The sequence below is a fragment of the Drosophila innubila genome, chromosome X, assembly GCF_004354385.1.
Source record: "Drosophila innubila isolate TH190305 chromosome X, UK_Dinn_1.0, whole genome shotgun sequence".
In the NCBI taxonomy this organism is placed as follows: domain Eukaryota; kingdom Metazoa; phylum Arthropoda; class Insecta; order Diptera; family Drosophilidae; genus Drosophila; species Drosophila innubila.
The window spans coordinates 31,891,166-31,909,465 of record NC_047626.1 but is presented as its reverse complement, the minus strand read 5'-3'; the positions used below and the strand labels follow the sequence as shown (position 1 = coordinate 31,909,465).

The following is an 18,300-nucleotide window of genomic DNA, read 5'->3' as shown; positions in this document are numbered from 1 at the left end:
TTTTGTTTAATGAAATATTAATAGAATATGCATTTAAGTTAGTTTTATACATCCTGACCGAAGTTGGATCATGTCGGACCACTATATCATATATCTGTCATAGGACCGATCGGGCGAAATCCAAGTCTTAGTATGAAAAACTTTTTTTTTCATAGTAAGTACGAGGTCTCCGACAGTAGAGTATGCTCGACTGTAGCAACACGAGCGAAGCGAGAATGGGGCGTAGTTTTCTTTTTTAACTTTTTTTTTAAATTTGTTAATTTTTAATTTAATTAATTAATTTTACTATCTGCCTGCATTAATGATAAAGTTACAATGTCAAAAGTAAAAGCAATTGCAAACATTTCTGATATTCCACAAAAAAAACCTCTACACGAGGTAAAAGTCTAGTGACGAAAGCAATTTCTAGCCACGCAATTTCTAGCCACGCAATTTCTGATATTCGAATTTGTGACGAAAAAAATTGAGTTTAATATAAAAATTTTAAATAAAAATATAAATTAATAAAAAAAGCGAAAATTGACATTCGGCACTGCGCAAAAAGTAATTTTTCTGTACAAGTGCACAATGCCAATTTCGCTTGTTTGTGCATTGCTATGATACCTCTGTCATTCTAAACCGACAACTGGTTCAATAGATATTTAAACATGAAATTTTAAGTGTCCTTTCGAAATTAAGAAATAAATTAGTCGTCTTCGTTGTCTGCATCAAAGTTTTGAGAAAGTTTACATGTTTTAATGTGGATCTTTTCGCTATAATAAATCTGGAAATGTTTGTTCTACTCGCTAAGTCCCAGGGACCGTGACTGTTATAAGTTTTAAAAATAAAAATTGCAACTTAACAATTATTTTTAAACTTTTATTTAAAAGTTACGAAAGTAAAGTAAAGTAAAAAATAATAATAAAATAATAATTTTTATTTAAAAGTTGAAAAATAACACATATTCTTGATTTTTTCAATAAAAATTTAAAATAATAGTTATTTTTTTTGGTACACTGTGTTCTTCACTTAGCCTAACACCAGCTCCCAAAATACGGGACATCTTTCGGTTAGACAATAACGATCGGAATACGGAACTGTAGACCCGGTTATTATTGTGAAGCTCGAGCACATGCGGGAGAAAATAGCGCTTCTTAAAGTAATCGCGGGGTATAAGCGAACCACGAAGCAGCAACTGACTCTGATGCTGACGAGATTTTTAAAGATGCTATGAAGATGAAAAAGCTTAATCTGCTCACAGCCGTCTACACGCAGCGCACAGTGGGCCAGAAAGGGGTGGGGACTGTATTTAAATAATTTTTTCGATGAAAGCGATTGTAAAAGTAATAAATGTATTCGATAGAGAAATCTTCAAGGATTACAAATTCAAAAGATTTCAGGTAAAAATTGTGGGCGTGACAGCCTCTTAAAGTTGACCCTTATTTTAGTGCGCGCATAAATGTGCAAATTTTCATAAAAATGATAACTTTAAAACTGATTTGTTGTCAAGTTATACGACCGATCTTTATATTTTTGATTTCATCTGAAAAGCATGTTCGTTTCTAATTAAATGCCGTAGAATTTTGTTTCTTCACTTGTTTACTTTTTATCGCAGCAATGTTTAAAAAAAACACTAAAATTAGGCTATTTTTCAACTATGATGGAAGATTAAAAAAATTGGACACGTTTGGACACCATCCCACTACTTCAGGACGCTTTGGAAATCAATTCTCTAAATATATTTTCCAGTTTTGTTTGCGCCGATTTGCGCCTTTTTTTTTTAAAAGTGCAAAAACTGACGCAACCTTGCATAAAAATGGTGATGGAAGAAGAAGAGCGCAGTGGAATACGTTTTCGCAATGCCAGGCATCATACAAGATTTATCAAAAAAACAAAATTTTTTTTTTTAAAAAAGCGTAATAAAACTTTTTTATATATTAAACAATGCTGTTTAAAGAATAAAAAAGATTGAAATTTATATTTCAAACAAAAAATAAATAGTTTTTTTTTAATTTTACATGTAAAATATGCACTGAAAATATTTTTCAACTTTGACCGAAAGCCCTGAATCAACCTATTACGCAGTGAAAACACATTTTAAAGCTCTAGAAGCTCTTTATTAAATGCTTGTAAAATTTTTAAAATATCTTTTTTGGTTTAAAAGATATGATTTTTGTACAGCAAAATCAGAGATTGTCCCACTGTGCGGCGCTCCCTTATGAATGTGCGAGTGCGTGGGAGAGAGAACTTCACCTGCGTCGGCAGTATGCCTGAGATATTATCTCTTCGCAATGATGCCGCTCTCTTGCAAACTGATACAGCGACCGAGCCTCAACCTGGGCCTAGCTTTCGTAATAATTAGGCAATACAGATATATGTTTCTTAATTGTTCTTTTTTCGTAGTATTCAAGCATAATATAAGTATTGTGCTGTTTCTCTTTAATGTTACTTTAGTAATCTCTCTTAATGTTCCTAAGTTTAAGACTCTTAGTAAGCTTCTATGGTGTATACCGCAGTTTTTAAGTTCTCAATTGAGTCAAATACGCATGCGCCTCTTAATGAATATTGATTACTGTATATATGCAGGCTAACATAACTCAGGAAGCGAACAGTCATGCAGTTATCAGGATTTTAAGCAACATAAAGGCCTTAAAGTTTGTCACATTAATGCTCAAAGTTTGACAAAAAAAATTGAAGAGTTTAGATATTTGTTTGTTAACTCAAATGTTGATGTCATCTGTGTGTCTGAAACAAGGTTCTTGTCTAATATGTGTGACCAAATGATTATATGTGACGGATATAATGTTTTTCGTTCTGATCGTGAGGGCCAGGCAGGGGGTGTTGCAATTTATGTTAACAATAAATTGACACCAAATATAAAAAGCAAGCAGCCCAATGAAAGTCTGCTTAAATATCTATCTACAGCTAGATGTATTTTTTGTAAATGATAAAAGGAAAATTCTTATATATGACCAAGTTTCTGTGCCAGTTTTCTCAAAACATGACCTTATATTTATTACATATGACATTTACCTTGAACAATTAACGTTTAGGGACTTCAAAAATATTGACTATACCTTGTTACATAATGAATGTGATAAACTTGACTGGAGCATGATATTTAACTATTCCTCAGTAGATGCACAGATTTAACACTTTCAGAATCAACTACTTGATCTGTACAACACATGTGTACCTGTAAATAGTAAAGTAATTAAGACTTCTCTAAAACCTTAGTTTACAGTAGAAATTAAAAGACTGATTCTCCAACGCAATCGGGCTTATGCGCAATGAAAGAGATATTAAACGGAATATCACTATGTACGGTACAGGGAGCTGAGAACTTTAGTTCTCACTACGATTAACAATGCGAAATCTTCTTTTTACTGTTCAAAATTAATGAAGCAAATTTGACGGAACAGAAATGGAACAAAATTAAATCACTTGGTATAGTAAAACAGAAGCCAAAATCTCCAAATTGTGACGTAGACTTAAATTATTTAAACAGAAAATTTGTGCAATCTGAAGTACCTGAAGTGTTGGAAAACAACTACCTTGACTGTGATAATACCTGTGATAATAGCTTTAGTTTGGAATGTGTGTCTCAATGTGATGTTCTAGAATCAATATTAAAAATTAAATCCAATGCAGTAGGCGTTGATGAAGTGGATCCGAAATTTTTAAAAATATTGCTACCAAATATTTTGATATACATTACCCATATAATTAATACTGCAATTATGACCTCAACTTTTCCGGAACGATGGAAAATTGCCAAGATATTACGAATTGTTAAATCTAATAATGATTATAGGCCCATTTCCATTTTGCCCTTTTTGGGAAAAGTCTTTGAGCACGTCATAGCTAGTCAAATTAACACTCATTTGACAATAAACAATCTGCTAAGCGAAGCGCAATCAGGCTTCAGGAAGAACAGAAGCTGTACAACAGCGGTCTTAAAAGTTACTGAAGATATCCGAAAGAAATTAGACGATGGGCAAGTAACTTTCTTGACACTGCTAGATTTTAGTAAAGCCTTTGACACAGTCAATCATGAAGTTCTGTGCACAAAAATTAGAAAACTATTCGGGTTCTCTAGTACGGCAGTCAGGCTCCTAAGCTTGACCAATAGGAGTCAGGCTGTTATTACAAGGTATGGTTTCTCGTCCTTTTTGTTGACTAGACGTGGTGTCCCACAAGGGTCAGTTTTAGGTACGTTGTTGTTTTCGAGCTATGTTAATGACCTACCAAGTGTTCTGTCAGTGTGTAATGTTCATATGTATGCTGATGATGTGCAAATGCATGTGAGTAGTCCAATATGTAATATTAACGAATGCATCGACATAACCACTAGGGAATAAGCAAACATTGACGAGTGGACAAAAGATAACGGACTAGCGCTTAATCCTTCCAAGTCGAATTGCATAGTTATATAAATAAAATTATAAAAAACAATTAATACTGGCAGGCTAAGGGAGATTAAATTAAATAACTGTGCAATAAAGTATGTAGATCGTGTCAACAACCTGGGATTCACTCTGAACAATACATTAACATGGAATGACCACATAATAAAAATGGTTGGGAGGACGTACGGACTACTTAGAATAATATATATGACACTAAGATTTGTACTTGAGAAAATTAGACTTCCTTTTGCCAAGAACTATCTTATACCAACACTCTTCTATGGAGTGGAAATCTTTGCCAACTGTGATTCTAGGTGTAAGCAGAAATTGAATAATAACAACATCGCAAGATATATCTTTAATATAAGAAGGAGAGAACACATTACAAGTTATTCAAACAAAATATTTGACTCCAGCTTGGAAAAATGGACAAACTTTAAGAGCTTTAACTTTACTTCGCAAAATAATTAATAATAAATAGCCGAATTATCTGTTTAATAAGATTTGATTTCCCAACTCCAGGAGAATTAATAATATTGTTTGCTTACAACATAAGTTGACCAGTTCTGACAGGCACATCTTTATTCATACTTTTCGCTTATGGAATCAGTTACCACAAAACTTAAAATCTATTTCAGGAGCAGCGCAATTCAGAGCAAAACTAACTACACATCTTTGAAACTAAACAAAATATTAAAAAAATAAATAAATAAATAAAAAATAAATAATAAAAATAATATTAAAAAATAAAGTTTAAATTTAAATATACTCAATATTTTTAATAACATAAAATACTACAATAAAATGATTATATTTCAATGTTAATCTAAATTAACAATTTCAGTTCTGACATGTAATTTTAAACTTTAATATAAGTGACTAGAGCCATAATTTATAAGCTTTGTCTTGTAGCGTTAGGAATCATATCGTTATAAATAAATAAATAATATAAAAATGATTTTAATCATTTTTTATCGGAAATAAAAGTTTTTGGCTTAGATCCCTAATTACGACAAAAAATAAAAAAATGTTGGTGTATTGCATGTTATCCTAACATAATTCGAGCCTATTGATTTATTTAGTCAAAATATGCTTGCATAACACTTATTTACGGTCCCTGCTAAATGCCGCTAAAATTGACACCCCCAGAGTTTTTAAGCCACAAAAGCTACAGATATGTTCTATACGTATATCGTTGGAAATGTATTATAAGGCGAACCCATAAACTTTTTATACCGTATGGCCATTAATAATTACCAAAAGGGGTAAAATGCGCTAGGCAGAATGTATGTAAAAGGCAGAAGAGAGCGTGGCAGACCCCTTATGTAGGATTAATGCTCTACTGAATAACTAGAACCAAAATGATCTATTTTTTATGTGTTTTGGTAAATTTATTAAACTTTACCAACGAAGTAAAGTCCAACAAAACTCAATTCGGACTGCCTTCTGTTTTGTGTTCTGCGACTATGCAAGAAAGCCCTAAGTAAGATAAGATATTAAGATATCTTACCTATACTCACAAATTTTTTATTTTGGACTGACTTATACATCCGATCCAAATTTGATGGAAATTTGATATGTCATATAGCTGTCATAGAAGTAATCGGATTCAAATTAACCTTTAGTTTGAAGAATTTTTTTGACATTTGCTGTAATTACAAAAAATTTGTCTTCATTTCGCACAATGTTGTTGATTGTTATTTGTTTAACAGTTGTTAATGCTGTTAAGAGAATGCGACAAATAATGTTAATCGAATATAATATTTCTCATTAAATAAAATATTTGTTAATAACAAGCGAAGCGAGTTGCGGGTTGCCGAGCGAAGCGAACAGGGGACGGAGCCCCTTAACTACACCTAATTTCTGAGATCGAAGTTAGCAGGCGGCACAGCCCCCTAGTACTGCACATAGTACAAGTACAGTATCATTCAATCAACTAAAATTTAATTAATTAAAACACTATTTTAGATTGATTGTTGGTTACTGTGTGCAACAATCTGACTCAGATAATTAAATCAAGTGGACATTATTGACTATTTAACAGTTGAGTAAAACTTATTATATCCGTTACTCGTAGAGAGCAACCGTATATTGTATTGTTGCAATGTTTGCAACAGGGAGTAATAATAAAATAAATAAAGTATGCTTAAAAACTTAAAAGCATGGTTAAAATAATATAAATATATGTAGTTAAATTGATTAACGGGTCTCTTCTCGTCGGGGACTATAGAGTTCTGACTTGTTTAATCTTTATGTTGATAAATTGCAATGGATGTAGCTTCATCAACATCAAATATAAACATTAAGACTTTAAAGTGCAACAATTTTAAAAGGCAACAAAGCGCGCTAAATACGAACTGTACAAAACGCGCAGCAAATAAATCAAAATATGGCAAAATACCACTCGACAAAACGATTTTCGCTTTTATTTATTTACAAGCAGCAGTGTCCAGCAAAAACTGATTTTTAATTAATTCTTTATTGCCTGCCTGGCTGCTGATGGTGCTGCGAACAAACTGCTAAACCAATTAGCCAGCAGCCCAAAAGTGACACAAGATTAAATATTGTCTGATGGGTTGATTGCAATTTCCACCCGTTTTCCCAACGGACGGTAAAGCATGCGTCAGACGAGCATTTTTTTGCCTACACTTTTTGCTAAAAAACCGCCGGTGTCGTGTGAACACACAACATTTTAAAGTGTCGGTTAAAAAACGACGCTCACCGATGAAAATAGAACGCTTCCTATTCTATCGGTTTTTTGCGTCGGTCAATGCAAGCCACTAAAATGCATACAGAAATGATTGAGTGTAGCCAGATATTATTAGAAATTAACCGATGGCATCTCTAAGTGAAAACCGATGCGAATATTGTGAAAGGCAAAATTTACCGTCGGTGTAAAAGTGTCGGTTAAAAGTTCCCGTCTGACGCATGCTTAAAGATATCACTAACAAACATGCTGCTGATTTAAAAAAAAATTATCGCTCTTTTGTTTGATTATACTTTTGAAAATTAAATTAATAGTCTAGAGACAAAAGGATTTTCAAGTCCCAAAATTTCTGAAAACCAATTTTCTGATGAAGAAAGAAGCCGTTTATAAGATTTTTCGAGAGTAAGCCGTTATATTTAGTATGTTTTTTCGACAACCCTATTAGAATTATTGCCACCTGAAAATTTTTTTTTGTTTTGAAGCTGAACATTTTTTTTAAGCTTACGTTCTCTGAAAGTTTTGTAATCCGATTGGTAACTTAGGTATAACAAATTTGTATAGGTACGAGATAGTTTTGAATTTGAAACCTATAACAGGCAAAATCGAAATAGACATTCAGTCAATTTGATATTTATTTTATAGGTTGATTTATAATAAGTTAAAAAAGCTTAAGTTTTAAAAAATTCTGAAGACCGTCTACAGACGGTCAGGTGGGTTTGAACGTAAAAAAAATCCGCAGGTATGGTTTTATGCAAAATATGGAATATCTTTATTTTTAGTTACTTATGTTTGGCAAAATGTTATAAAATACATTAGTTTTTCTGAAGGTATCTCCAAAGGTAATTTTGGGTGATTAAACTTGCATATTAAACAAAATACTTGTCTTCTTGTTTTTTTTAGGTTGTAACCTTTTTTAGCAAGGGACCACTTTCAAAAGATATATACTCCTGTCCTTTAAATGGTAGAAAAGTCTAACAATAATGTTTCGGTTCCTCGTCTTAACGTGATAACGGCCCATAAGGCCGTCCACCAAATCGACTTCTCTTATTTGAACATTATATTCTTTAACTATTTGTGGGCAACTGATTTTGATATACTGTTTCTGCTTCCGATCATATCGTGGTTGCTTAGCTCGTTCCACACTAGGATTGATTTGAGGAATAGTTCAATTCTAACATTTAAAGATGCCATCCTAACGCACTTAATATCTTTCCACAATACTGTATTTGACGTAACGTTGACTCCCTGAATCTTTCTAAAGAATTCGGAGGGAAGAAGACTGAATTTAAGGACCAGTTGGTTCAAGTGTTGGCAATGAAGATTGGACGCATTAGGAAGGCTTGAATACATGCATCAAATTAACAGCTTCAATCATTTTCCAAATGCAGTCTTTAATGCATTCGGAATAGTCCAGGCGACCACTTTCATCACTGATAAACTTAGCTTCGGTTTCCACCGAATCTTTTAACTCGAGCAGTACTTCATCTATAAATGCCTAAAAATGGATATTTTCCCAAAAAGAGTAAAAAATAATAATAAACTTAAAAGTGGCTAACGACAAATTCTTGTAAGGCAAATGAACGGCCACATCGGTCGACTATATCATATAGTTTTCATAGGTCCGTTCAGTCGAAAATCCATCTTTAGTATAAAAAGTTGTGTTATTTCTTAACATAAATATATCAACCAATCGCCCAGGTTATATATCTGGTAATGTGTTATGTATTCCTACCAAATTTGGTTCAAATCGGATCACTATTCAATATAGCTGCTATAGGAACGATCGGTCGAATTCACCTTTAGTATGAACAACTTTTTTATTTTCTAAGATATTATAACCAAACTCACAAATTGTGTGTTCTATATTGTTCCTTACATCTTCACCAATTTTGGTTCGAACCGGTCGGTCTAAAATCAAGTTTTAGTATGAAAAACTTTTTTGTTTTTTATGATATCTTAACTAAACTGATAGAATTAATGACGAAAGCATCACGAAGGGTGCGAAAGGCGACAAACAATATATACAGCTAAGCTGGAAAATTTGCTATGACTGTCCGATCAGATCGAGCGACGTTTTCTAACCAACCTGGGTCGAGTGATACGGGGGTAAAAGTGGGAATGCTAAAGAAGCTTAAATGTAATGATGGGGATTTATTCCTTTTCGAAAATCTATAAATGTTTGTTCTACGACTTTTTGAAAAAACCGCTAGATTAGCGGGAAAACGCTAAATCCCGCTAAAATTGAAACCTCAACAGTTTCCAAACCATAGAATCTACAGATATGTTCTATATGTCATTGGAAAGCTTCAGGTGTGTTTGTACTCAGGTAACATTGTACAGGAGAAATAACGTTTTTTAGTTTACATTTTGGCGATTTGGCTCTAACGATTTCTGTTAAATTTAAATATGTTATAATACGTACAATTTCTCGTTTTCTGGTATATGAAACATAAATTTTGGTTGAGGGGTTTGGAAGATATTACCTGTTAAGTGAATAAATACATTTTTCTATCAGTCGAAAATCACGTTTTAGTACCAAAAACTTTTTGGTTTTATGATATATCTCAACCAAAGTGATACAATATGCATTTACCCTGGTTTTATATGTCCTGACTAAAGTTCGATCAAATCGGACCACTATATCATATAGCTGTCATAGAACCGATCGGGTCAAAATTAGGGTTTGGTATGAAAAACTTTTTTGTTTAGTGAGGTATTTTAACCAAATTGATAGCAATGAATTAAGGTTAGTTTTAAAAATCCTGACCGAAGTTAGTTCTTATCGGACCACTATATCATATAGCTGTCATAGGACCAATCGGGCGAAAATCAAGTTCTACTGTGAAAAACTTTTTTGTTTTATGAGAAATCTTAACCAAACTAATACAATATGCATTTAACTTGGTTTTATGTATCCTGACCAAAGTTGGTTCAAATCGGACCACTATATCATAAAGCTGTCTTAGGACCGATTGGGCAAAATCCAAGTCTTAGTATGAAAAACTTTTTTTTTCATAAACAACGCGAGCAAAGCGAGCAGGGAGCAGAGCCCCCTAGTTTTTCTTTATAATTAAAGAAAAAAATGTTTTTAAATATGAGATACGTTCAACAACTGAATTTATATATTTTACTATTTGCCTGCATCAATGATAAAGTAACAATGTCAAAGCAAAAGCAATTGCAAAAACTTCTGATATCCCACAAAAAAAAACTATACACGAGGTAAAAGTCTAGTGACGAAAGCAATTTCTAGCCCCAAAATTTCTGATATCCAATTTTGTGACGAACAAAATTCAGCCTAATCTAAAAATTTTAAATAAAAATATAAGCTAATAAAAAAAAAGCGAAAATTCATTTTGAGAAGTCCACTTAAATGTTTAAATTTATTTATCTTTTGAACCAGTTGTCGGATTTGGGTGATTGAGGTACCAATCGACGCGTATTTTTAAGTATAATTTTACCAATATTACCAAATCTTTACCAAATTAATTTTACCCCAACAGCCCCATTAGCTGCAATCATTTAAATTTTTCCATTTTAGTATGCCATTTTTTAAGTTAGGACTAAACCTTTCGATAGGTATATAACTCGATCTGATCGGACAGTCGTAGCAAATTTTCCAACTTAGCTGTATATATTGTTAGTCGCCTTTCGCACCCTCTGTGATGCTTTCGTCACTAACGCGAACTGCCGTCCGCAGTGATAGCTCAACAAACAAAAAAAGTGTTTATACTAAAAGTAAATTTCCATCCAATTGTTCCAGCAAGGGCAGCTTTATGATATAGTTACCCGATGTTGACTTAATTTGGTCAGGGTGTAACAGGCAAATACACAATCTGTGAGTTTGGTTGATATGTCTTAAGAAACAAAAAAGTTTTTTATACTAAAGACTAATTTTGGCTTGATTGTACCTATGACAGCTATATGATATAGTCATTCGGTTTTGACGAAATTTTGTCAGGGTGTAACATATGGTAAAAAATACATATTCTGAAAAAATATACAGAAAATTATTCAGACTATAGATTGTTTTACATCCGATTGTTCCTATGGCAGCTATATGATATAGTAACCCGATAAATTGTTATATATTGTAAAATGCTACAGTCGAGCATTCAAGACTCTCGGAGACCCCGTACTTACTATGAAAAAAGCAAAGACTGCTAATGGAAATGCCCAAATGTGTGTGTTAGTAAATTTTTGATTGTTTCTGTATAAATTGCACTCTTCGCACAGTGGGCGATTTGGCCGATTTAGGGTAACGAAGCGAATAATTCAAAAATCAAAAGATTTTTTATATAAGTGGGTTTTGGCGTCCTTTCTACTTGGATGTGATGTGGTATTAGTCAGCTCGACATCTGAAATCAGACCTCTAAAATCAGACGTCGAGCTAACTAAAACCACATCACACAAAAGGTTTTTTTTTTCCAAATTTTTGTTTTTTGTATGCACTTAGACCCAAAAGCCCATAGTAAAAATAATTTTTATTTGAATTTTTTTTTTTTTTAAATAAAAACTTAATACATATAACACATATTCAAAGGTCACAATTATTGACGACAATGTGTGCACTGCACACTGTGCAGCCATAAGAAGGCTGGAAATGCTTTGTGTCACAGCTGTGTTTACATATGTTTACTTTGAAAGCTCACAGCTGATCAAAAATATTGATTAAAAACGCAAAGATAACATTTTTAAGCTAATTGAACATTTTGCTATTGGCGGGAAATCCAATTTTGGTAGATTATAAAGATCGAAAATTTTCATTTCGTTACGTTAAATCGGCCAAATCGTCCACTGTGCTGCGTGCTGCTTTCGTCACTAGCGCGGGCCGTTGTCCGCCGTGATTTTTTGGTAGGCTTAAAAATTGTCAAAGAAAATAAACTTTGGTGTAATCCTTTACCTTGTTCATAGTTAAATTTTTGACTCATAACTGTTATTTTTGAACCCTGGTTTTTTCATCTACGAGCATCTGTTTTTATTGCAGCAAAAATCGCTGAGCGATACAAGCGCGGACAGCGGCAAAGGAGGAAAATTTTTACTGCGAAAACATAAATCGCGCAAGACAGCGGCAACAGCAGCAGCAGAAGGAGTGTCAAATGCTGTAGCGAATGGCGAGCACAAAAGTAAGACGCACACAATGGTTGCAATTGCAAATACAATACAAAAAATAACATTAAGTGAAAACAGTACAAAGTTTTTAATTGCCATACTTAGTTTGTTGTTGGCTGATGCTGTAATTTTGTTTTTAATTAATTGCAATTTGCAAGCAATTAATGTTTTCATTTATCTCTTCCTCGGCCTGCACCTTTAGTTCCTTTTGTCTTATGCACATATCTAAACTTTTATTTTATTACGTTTGGCTATTTAGAAAAACAAGGCTCGCCTTCAATAAAATGTGTACTGGTTGGGGATGGCGCCGTTGGGAAAACCAATTTGATCTTGTCATACCTGGAGAATCGATTCAATCCGCAGCATGTGCCCACGGCATCAGATATTTATAACGGTAAGTTGCGACTCGTGAAAATGTGAAAATGTTGATTGCCTGCGCCCGTCGACTGCGCTTTTCAACAGGTTCATTTAATAGTATTTTTCGGTATACACACACTACGTCGTATCACCACACACACACACAACACATACACACACAAAAGTAAACAGCATCTCTCCAACACGACCTTCGACTGTTTGACTGCTTGCTTGCCTGCTTGGCTGCTGGCCTGTCTGCCACGTATATGAATTTTTCATTTTGTTGAAAACCAATTTGTAAAATCTTTACTGAGTTTCCTTGTGAAGGATGCGACGCACTGCTTCGACGTGCGGGCCCTGCCTCAGCTGACGGAAGTAGGTAAAAATCATTTTAAAACCCCTGCAGGCAGGGGTTTTAACTTCACCACAATCTCTTTTTTCTGCCCAATGCTTTCACAGACCTCGATAGGCATAAAGGAAAGCAGGTTCATTTGACTTTCACTGCTTCCGCATCTGCGCTCACTTATGCCATGTGAGTGTAGATGTATTTTTTTTGTGTCTATTTGGATGTGTTTGTGTGTGCTATTCACGAATTTTAATGAACGGTAAGTTGAAATTTGCGGATATTCAGAGCAAGAGCAGCAACAACCATAGAGGAAAAATTGTCCTGTAACGGCAGATACCGGAATTTCTAGACCTTATAAATAAGATAGCATATTGATCCAAAGTTGCTTGATGAAAAACAGATGTAAGTATGAACGTTTCTATAATGCAGCTTTAGTAGATATACATGTCTTTTTATACCCTGAGCCCATTGAAAATGGGCAAAAAAGGGTATAATGTGTTTGGCAGAATGTATGTAACAGGCAGAAGTGGGTGTGGCAGACCCCCCAAAGTATATATTTTCTTGATCAGGATCAAAAGCCGAGTCGATTGAGTCATGTCCGTCCGTCTGTCTGAACGCGTAGATCTCAGAAGCAATACAAGCTAGAGACTTAAAATTTGGAATGTAGGTTCCTGGATACCATAGGCAGATCAAGTTTGTTTTTATTTTTGGATCGGACCTATATATCATATAGCTGCCATACACTGATAAAAAAATGTTCTAAAATCAAGATTTTGGTCTCAGAACTAAGATTTTTGGTCTAAGAGAACACATCTTAATTTAAAGAACATTTTAAATAAGACCAAGTTCTTATTTTAAGAATAAACTGTTCTTAAAATTAAAATCAAAAAATAAAATAAATGAAAATTATTTTTTATTTTTATATTTTTTTTATTTTTAAATTTTGATTTACTTGTATTTATATTTTATTCTGTATTAGTAATTTTATAAATGTTATTTTAATTTGTTACGAGGGGGATTCGAACCGCCGCCTACATATATCATATAGCTGTCATAGGAACAATCGGAAACTGTAAGAACGGTGAAAAAACGTAGTAGTCTGATTTGTATAAGAAGGTATCATGTCATTTAGCAGGTACTGATTACTGATCCATCAGAAGTAAAAAAGGTATTACTGCTCAATAAAAAAAACCTGCCGAATAAACCCAATGTTGATAAAACGACCCTTTGCTCTTAAATTGCAGAAACTGCAGTTAAAATGCATTTTCTTCCACATATTTTTACTTTTATTCTTTTCTTACATACAAACATCGGATTTCAGAATCAATAAATTTGTGTGGTGCCCGGGTTACAAAATATTTTTTTTATAAATAAAAAATTGAGTGATCGAAATTTCAGGTTGTCCTAATTAACAAGTGTCCGAATTATTGAAGTAGAACAGTAATTTATATTTGCGTAAAAGATGTTTATTCAAGAAAAATATTAGAAGTGCTCCTCTTTTTCACAATTCAATTTCGCGAGCGAAGCGACCAGGGGGCGGAGCCCCTAGTATGATCAGTGTTGTGCAATTTTTAATTAATGTAAACAATGCATAAACAATGTCTACAATAGTATCCTTCATAGGTTTGCTGGTTGATTTTTGCTGTTGTTGTCTCTTTTTAAATGGCCTGAAACCCTTGCTAAAAAAATTAAAAACAAAAATCTAAATGCAATGTGTCACCCAATTGCAATTATGTATAATATTTATATTTTATTAATTTACACGTTTAACTTATATTTATATAAAATTATATATTTCTTAATAATTTTGGTATTTTTATACCCGTTACTTAAAAAATAAGTATAAGGGTATATCGTGTTCGTTGGAATGTATGTAACAGGGAGAAGGAGGCATCTCCGACACTATAAAGTATATATATTCTTGATCAGCATCAATAGCCGAGTCAATATAGCCATGTGTGTCTGTCCGTCTGTCCGTCCGTCCGTCCGTATGAACAAAAGGATCTCAGAGACTATAAGAGATAGAGATACCAAACTTTCACTCACAGACTTCTATATACCCCACGCAGATCAAGTTTGTTTCAAATTGCAGCTACGCCCTCCTCCGCCCCCGAAAATAGCGAAAAACCTTTCGCTCGTCTGTTTGAACAAAGGGATCACAGAGACTATAAGAGATAGCGTAACCAAATTTGACAGACAGATTTCTATATACCTTACGCAGATCAAGTTTGTTTCAAATTTAAGCCACGCCCCCCTCCGCCCCCGAAAATCGCGAAAAACCACCACACCCACAGTTTTTACGATAATACGTTTTTTGTGAAAATAAACGTTATCTATTAGTATTATATATTATCCCACTGAATTGCATCAAGATCGGACAAGTAGAACGGCAGTTATGGCGATTTAATGTTTTCAAAGTAATTTCTTTAAACAAACGGATCTCAGAGTCTAAAAGACATAGAATAAACAAATTTGGCTCGCAGATTTCTCTACACACCACGCAGGTCAAGTTTGTCTTACATTTTTATCACGCCCCCCTCCGCCCTCGCAAATCGCGAAAAACCACACCCACAGTATTTAAGATAATACGTTTTTGTGGGTATTAGAGTTGCAAGTTGCTATTATCTATTATCCTATAAAATCGCAGCAAGATCGGACAAGTAGAACAGCAGTATTAACGTGCCGAAGCTCTTGAAGCAAAATTAGCTCCTTAGAGCATGCAATAGTTTTAATATTGTTAGACAACAAACGCAAATATGACATTCGGCTTGAATCGCTACTCGACTCAACCCAAATGGTACCGATGAATCTTCAATGATGATGGAACTGGCATCTATCGAATCGTATTGAGCATACTCCTTGCATTTATGCAAGTGTAGTATGTTGTTGAGCGTGTCAAGTGACCGGTTACCATATAAAGAGGTCGCTAACCAATTGACATTTAGCAAAATTATAAACCTGAAAAAGTTGCTAATTCAAAATTTTTTGAATCGACAACTAAGTAACAACAGCAACACAATATGCCAAGCAAACTTTTCTGTCATTCTTGTGTCTAAGAATTCTCAACTGGATTCAGGCAATATAAAATAACAAAATCCTTTTTTCTTAAAAAAAAATTCTAAAAAAAATACTTTTATACATATTTAAGTTAAGTAACGGGTATCCTATAGTCGGGATCTCGACTATAACCTTTCCCACTTGTTTGTTAATATTTCTGTCGCCTTTAATAATGTCGATTAAATTCTTTTAGAGCTCGACAATATGTTTCAAATGCACTACTCTCGATTACTTCTGTCATGCGACAAATCGAACTAATTTCAAACCATTTAATACAACTCCACTTTGGTGCACCATAATATTATAATAATGAACACTAAAGTTGGATAATTACCCAACTTTAATTGAATATAATTAATTTATATTCAACAATTTTATATTACTTTTCCCCTTGAGTGCGCCAGCTCACTCTTCTCACATTGTCGGCATTGTCTACATTGTCTACATTGTTTACATTGTTTACACGTTTACAATTTATAGTTGTCACTCAATTGTTTACACGTAGACAATCGTGTAATCTACATGGTGTAGTCTACGCGGCCCATCACTGAGTATGATATAGTAGTCCGATTTAAATAAAATTTGCTCAGGATGTATAATACCAGCCAAATGTACATTGTGTAAGATTGGTTAAGAAATGTCAAAAACCAAGAAGTATATCATACCAAATCTTAGTTTTCGATCTATCGATCCCATGACAGCTTTAAATATAGGGGTCAGATACAAAAAATAAACAGTTTTGATCTGCGTACGGTATCCAGAAAAGTGCAAACCAAGTTTGAAGTCCCTAGCTCTTATAGTCTCTGAGATCAAAGCGTTAAAACAGACGAACCGTCTTTAAGAATCAATAGTAATGGAACATAGTCGAATTTTTAACCTACTGTGGACAATTCCGAAAAATTAAGATTTTTTTCAGGACAAATAAGACTTTATTTCCTTGACAAAAATTACAAAAACGAAATGAGAGTAATACAGAAAAAGGAAAAAAAAAGAAAAATTATAAATTATAAATTGCGTGTCAAAGCAGCGAGCGAAGCGAGCCAGGTAAAAGGAGCGAGCATAGGGAGCGCAGCGACCCAGGCGAACAAAGTGAACCGGGGGTTGGCGAGTCAAGCGAGAATGGGGCGGAGCCCAATAGTTGCACGATAAAATTGTCCTATCCATATTGTGTGAAAATTTCCTACTAGGTCTTATGGTTTGGGCTGTGCAATGATCAATCAGTGAGTGAAGTCAAGCTATTTTGTATATACAAGTCTGAAGTGAACCAAACCGACTTTTTTATATAGATATGGCAGAGTTTTTTTTAGAATTTTGTTAAATTTTCCTTGTTTTCTTTAATTTTTTTTTAGAGGTGCGCCCACATTTGTCATTATTACTCGAGAAAGCCAAAAAGCTAATGAATATATATGTAATTCATTCAAACAAAGTCTAAGATTTAAACTAGTAGGTTTAGAGCTATCAATTTTTAAATTAAGAAAATGAAATCTGTGGTTTAAACTTCTTGTTGCATAGCTGCATTAATTGAGCGTCGTTTAAGATATGATTCATTGTTGATTTTTCTGACTTCCCTGAGGAGCGGTATTGACTTTAGTATAAGAAATTATTGTGTTTTTGAGATATTTTAACCAATCTCACAGCAGATCAATTTGTTGTTGTCTTACACATTACGACCAAAGTTGGTTCAAAACAGAGAACTGCAACGGGTATGTTCGAGTATGATCGAACATCTCTTACCCGTTGCAGTTCTCTGGTTCAAATCGGACCACTATATCACATAGCTGACATAGGAACGATTGGTCCATCTTTAGTATAAAAAGTTATGTTACTTCATGGGATATATAGTATCCACCAATATCACAGGTAGTGTATCTGGTAATGTGTATTCAATATAGCTGCCATAGGAACGATCAGTAGAAAATCCGACTTAAGTATGAAAAACTATTTTTTTTTTTTTAATCTACTTAAACTAAAAACTTTGATTTTGAAAAAACTCGATATTTGCAACTCGATCTACTATTTTCCCATATTTCGACAACTCGATACTCGATTTCGACATAAAACTCGACCTAATGTTTGGATTTGCATCACTAATTTAAAACAAACTCACAAATTATGTATTCTATGTTGTATTACACATATTCACCAAAATCGGTTTAAATCAGTCCACTACATCAGTCCACTACATCATATAGCTGCCATAGGACCGATCTATAAAAAATCAAAGTTTGGTATGCAAACTTTTGGTGTTTTTTGAGATATCTCAATAAAAATAATAAAATGTGTATATTAAATTGCCCTTTACATCCAACCAAATTTGGTTGGAATCGGAGCAC

General features: G+C 33.7%; 1 protein-coding gene across 1 annotated transcript in view; it reads left to right on the top strand.

Annotated features, from left to right (window-relative positions):
• Positions 1–18,300, top strand: part of LOC117784746 — an 84,169-nt gene that overhangs the window by 53,686 nt on the left and 12,183 nt on the right. Inside the window, exons 3-4 of the mRNA XM_034622558.1 lie at positions 12,083–12,221; positions 12,467–12,601. Of these exons, the coding sequence (XP_034478449.1) occupies positions 12,083–12,221; positions 12,467–12,601 (274 nt within the window). The remainder of the gene's footprint in view (positions 1–12,082; positions 12,222–12,466; positions 12,602–18,300) is intronic.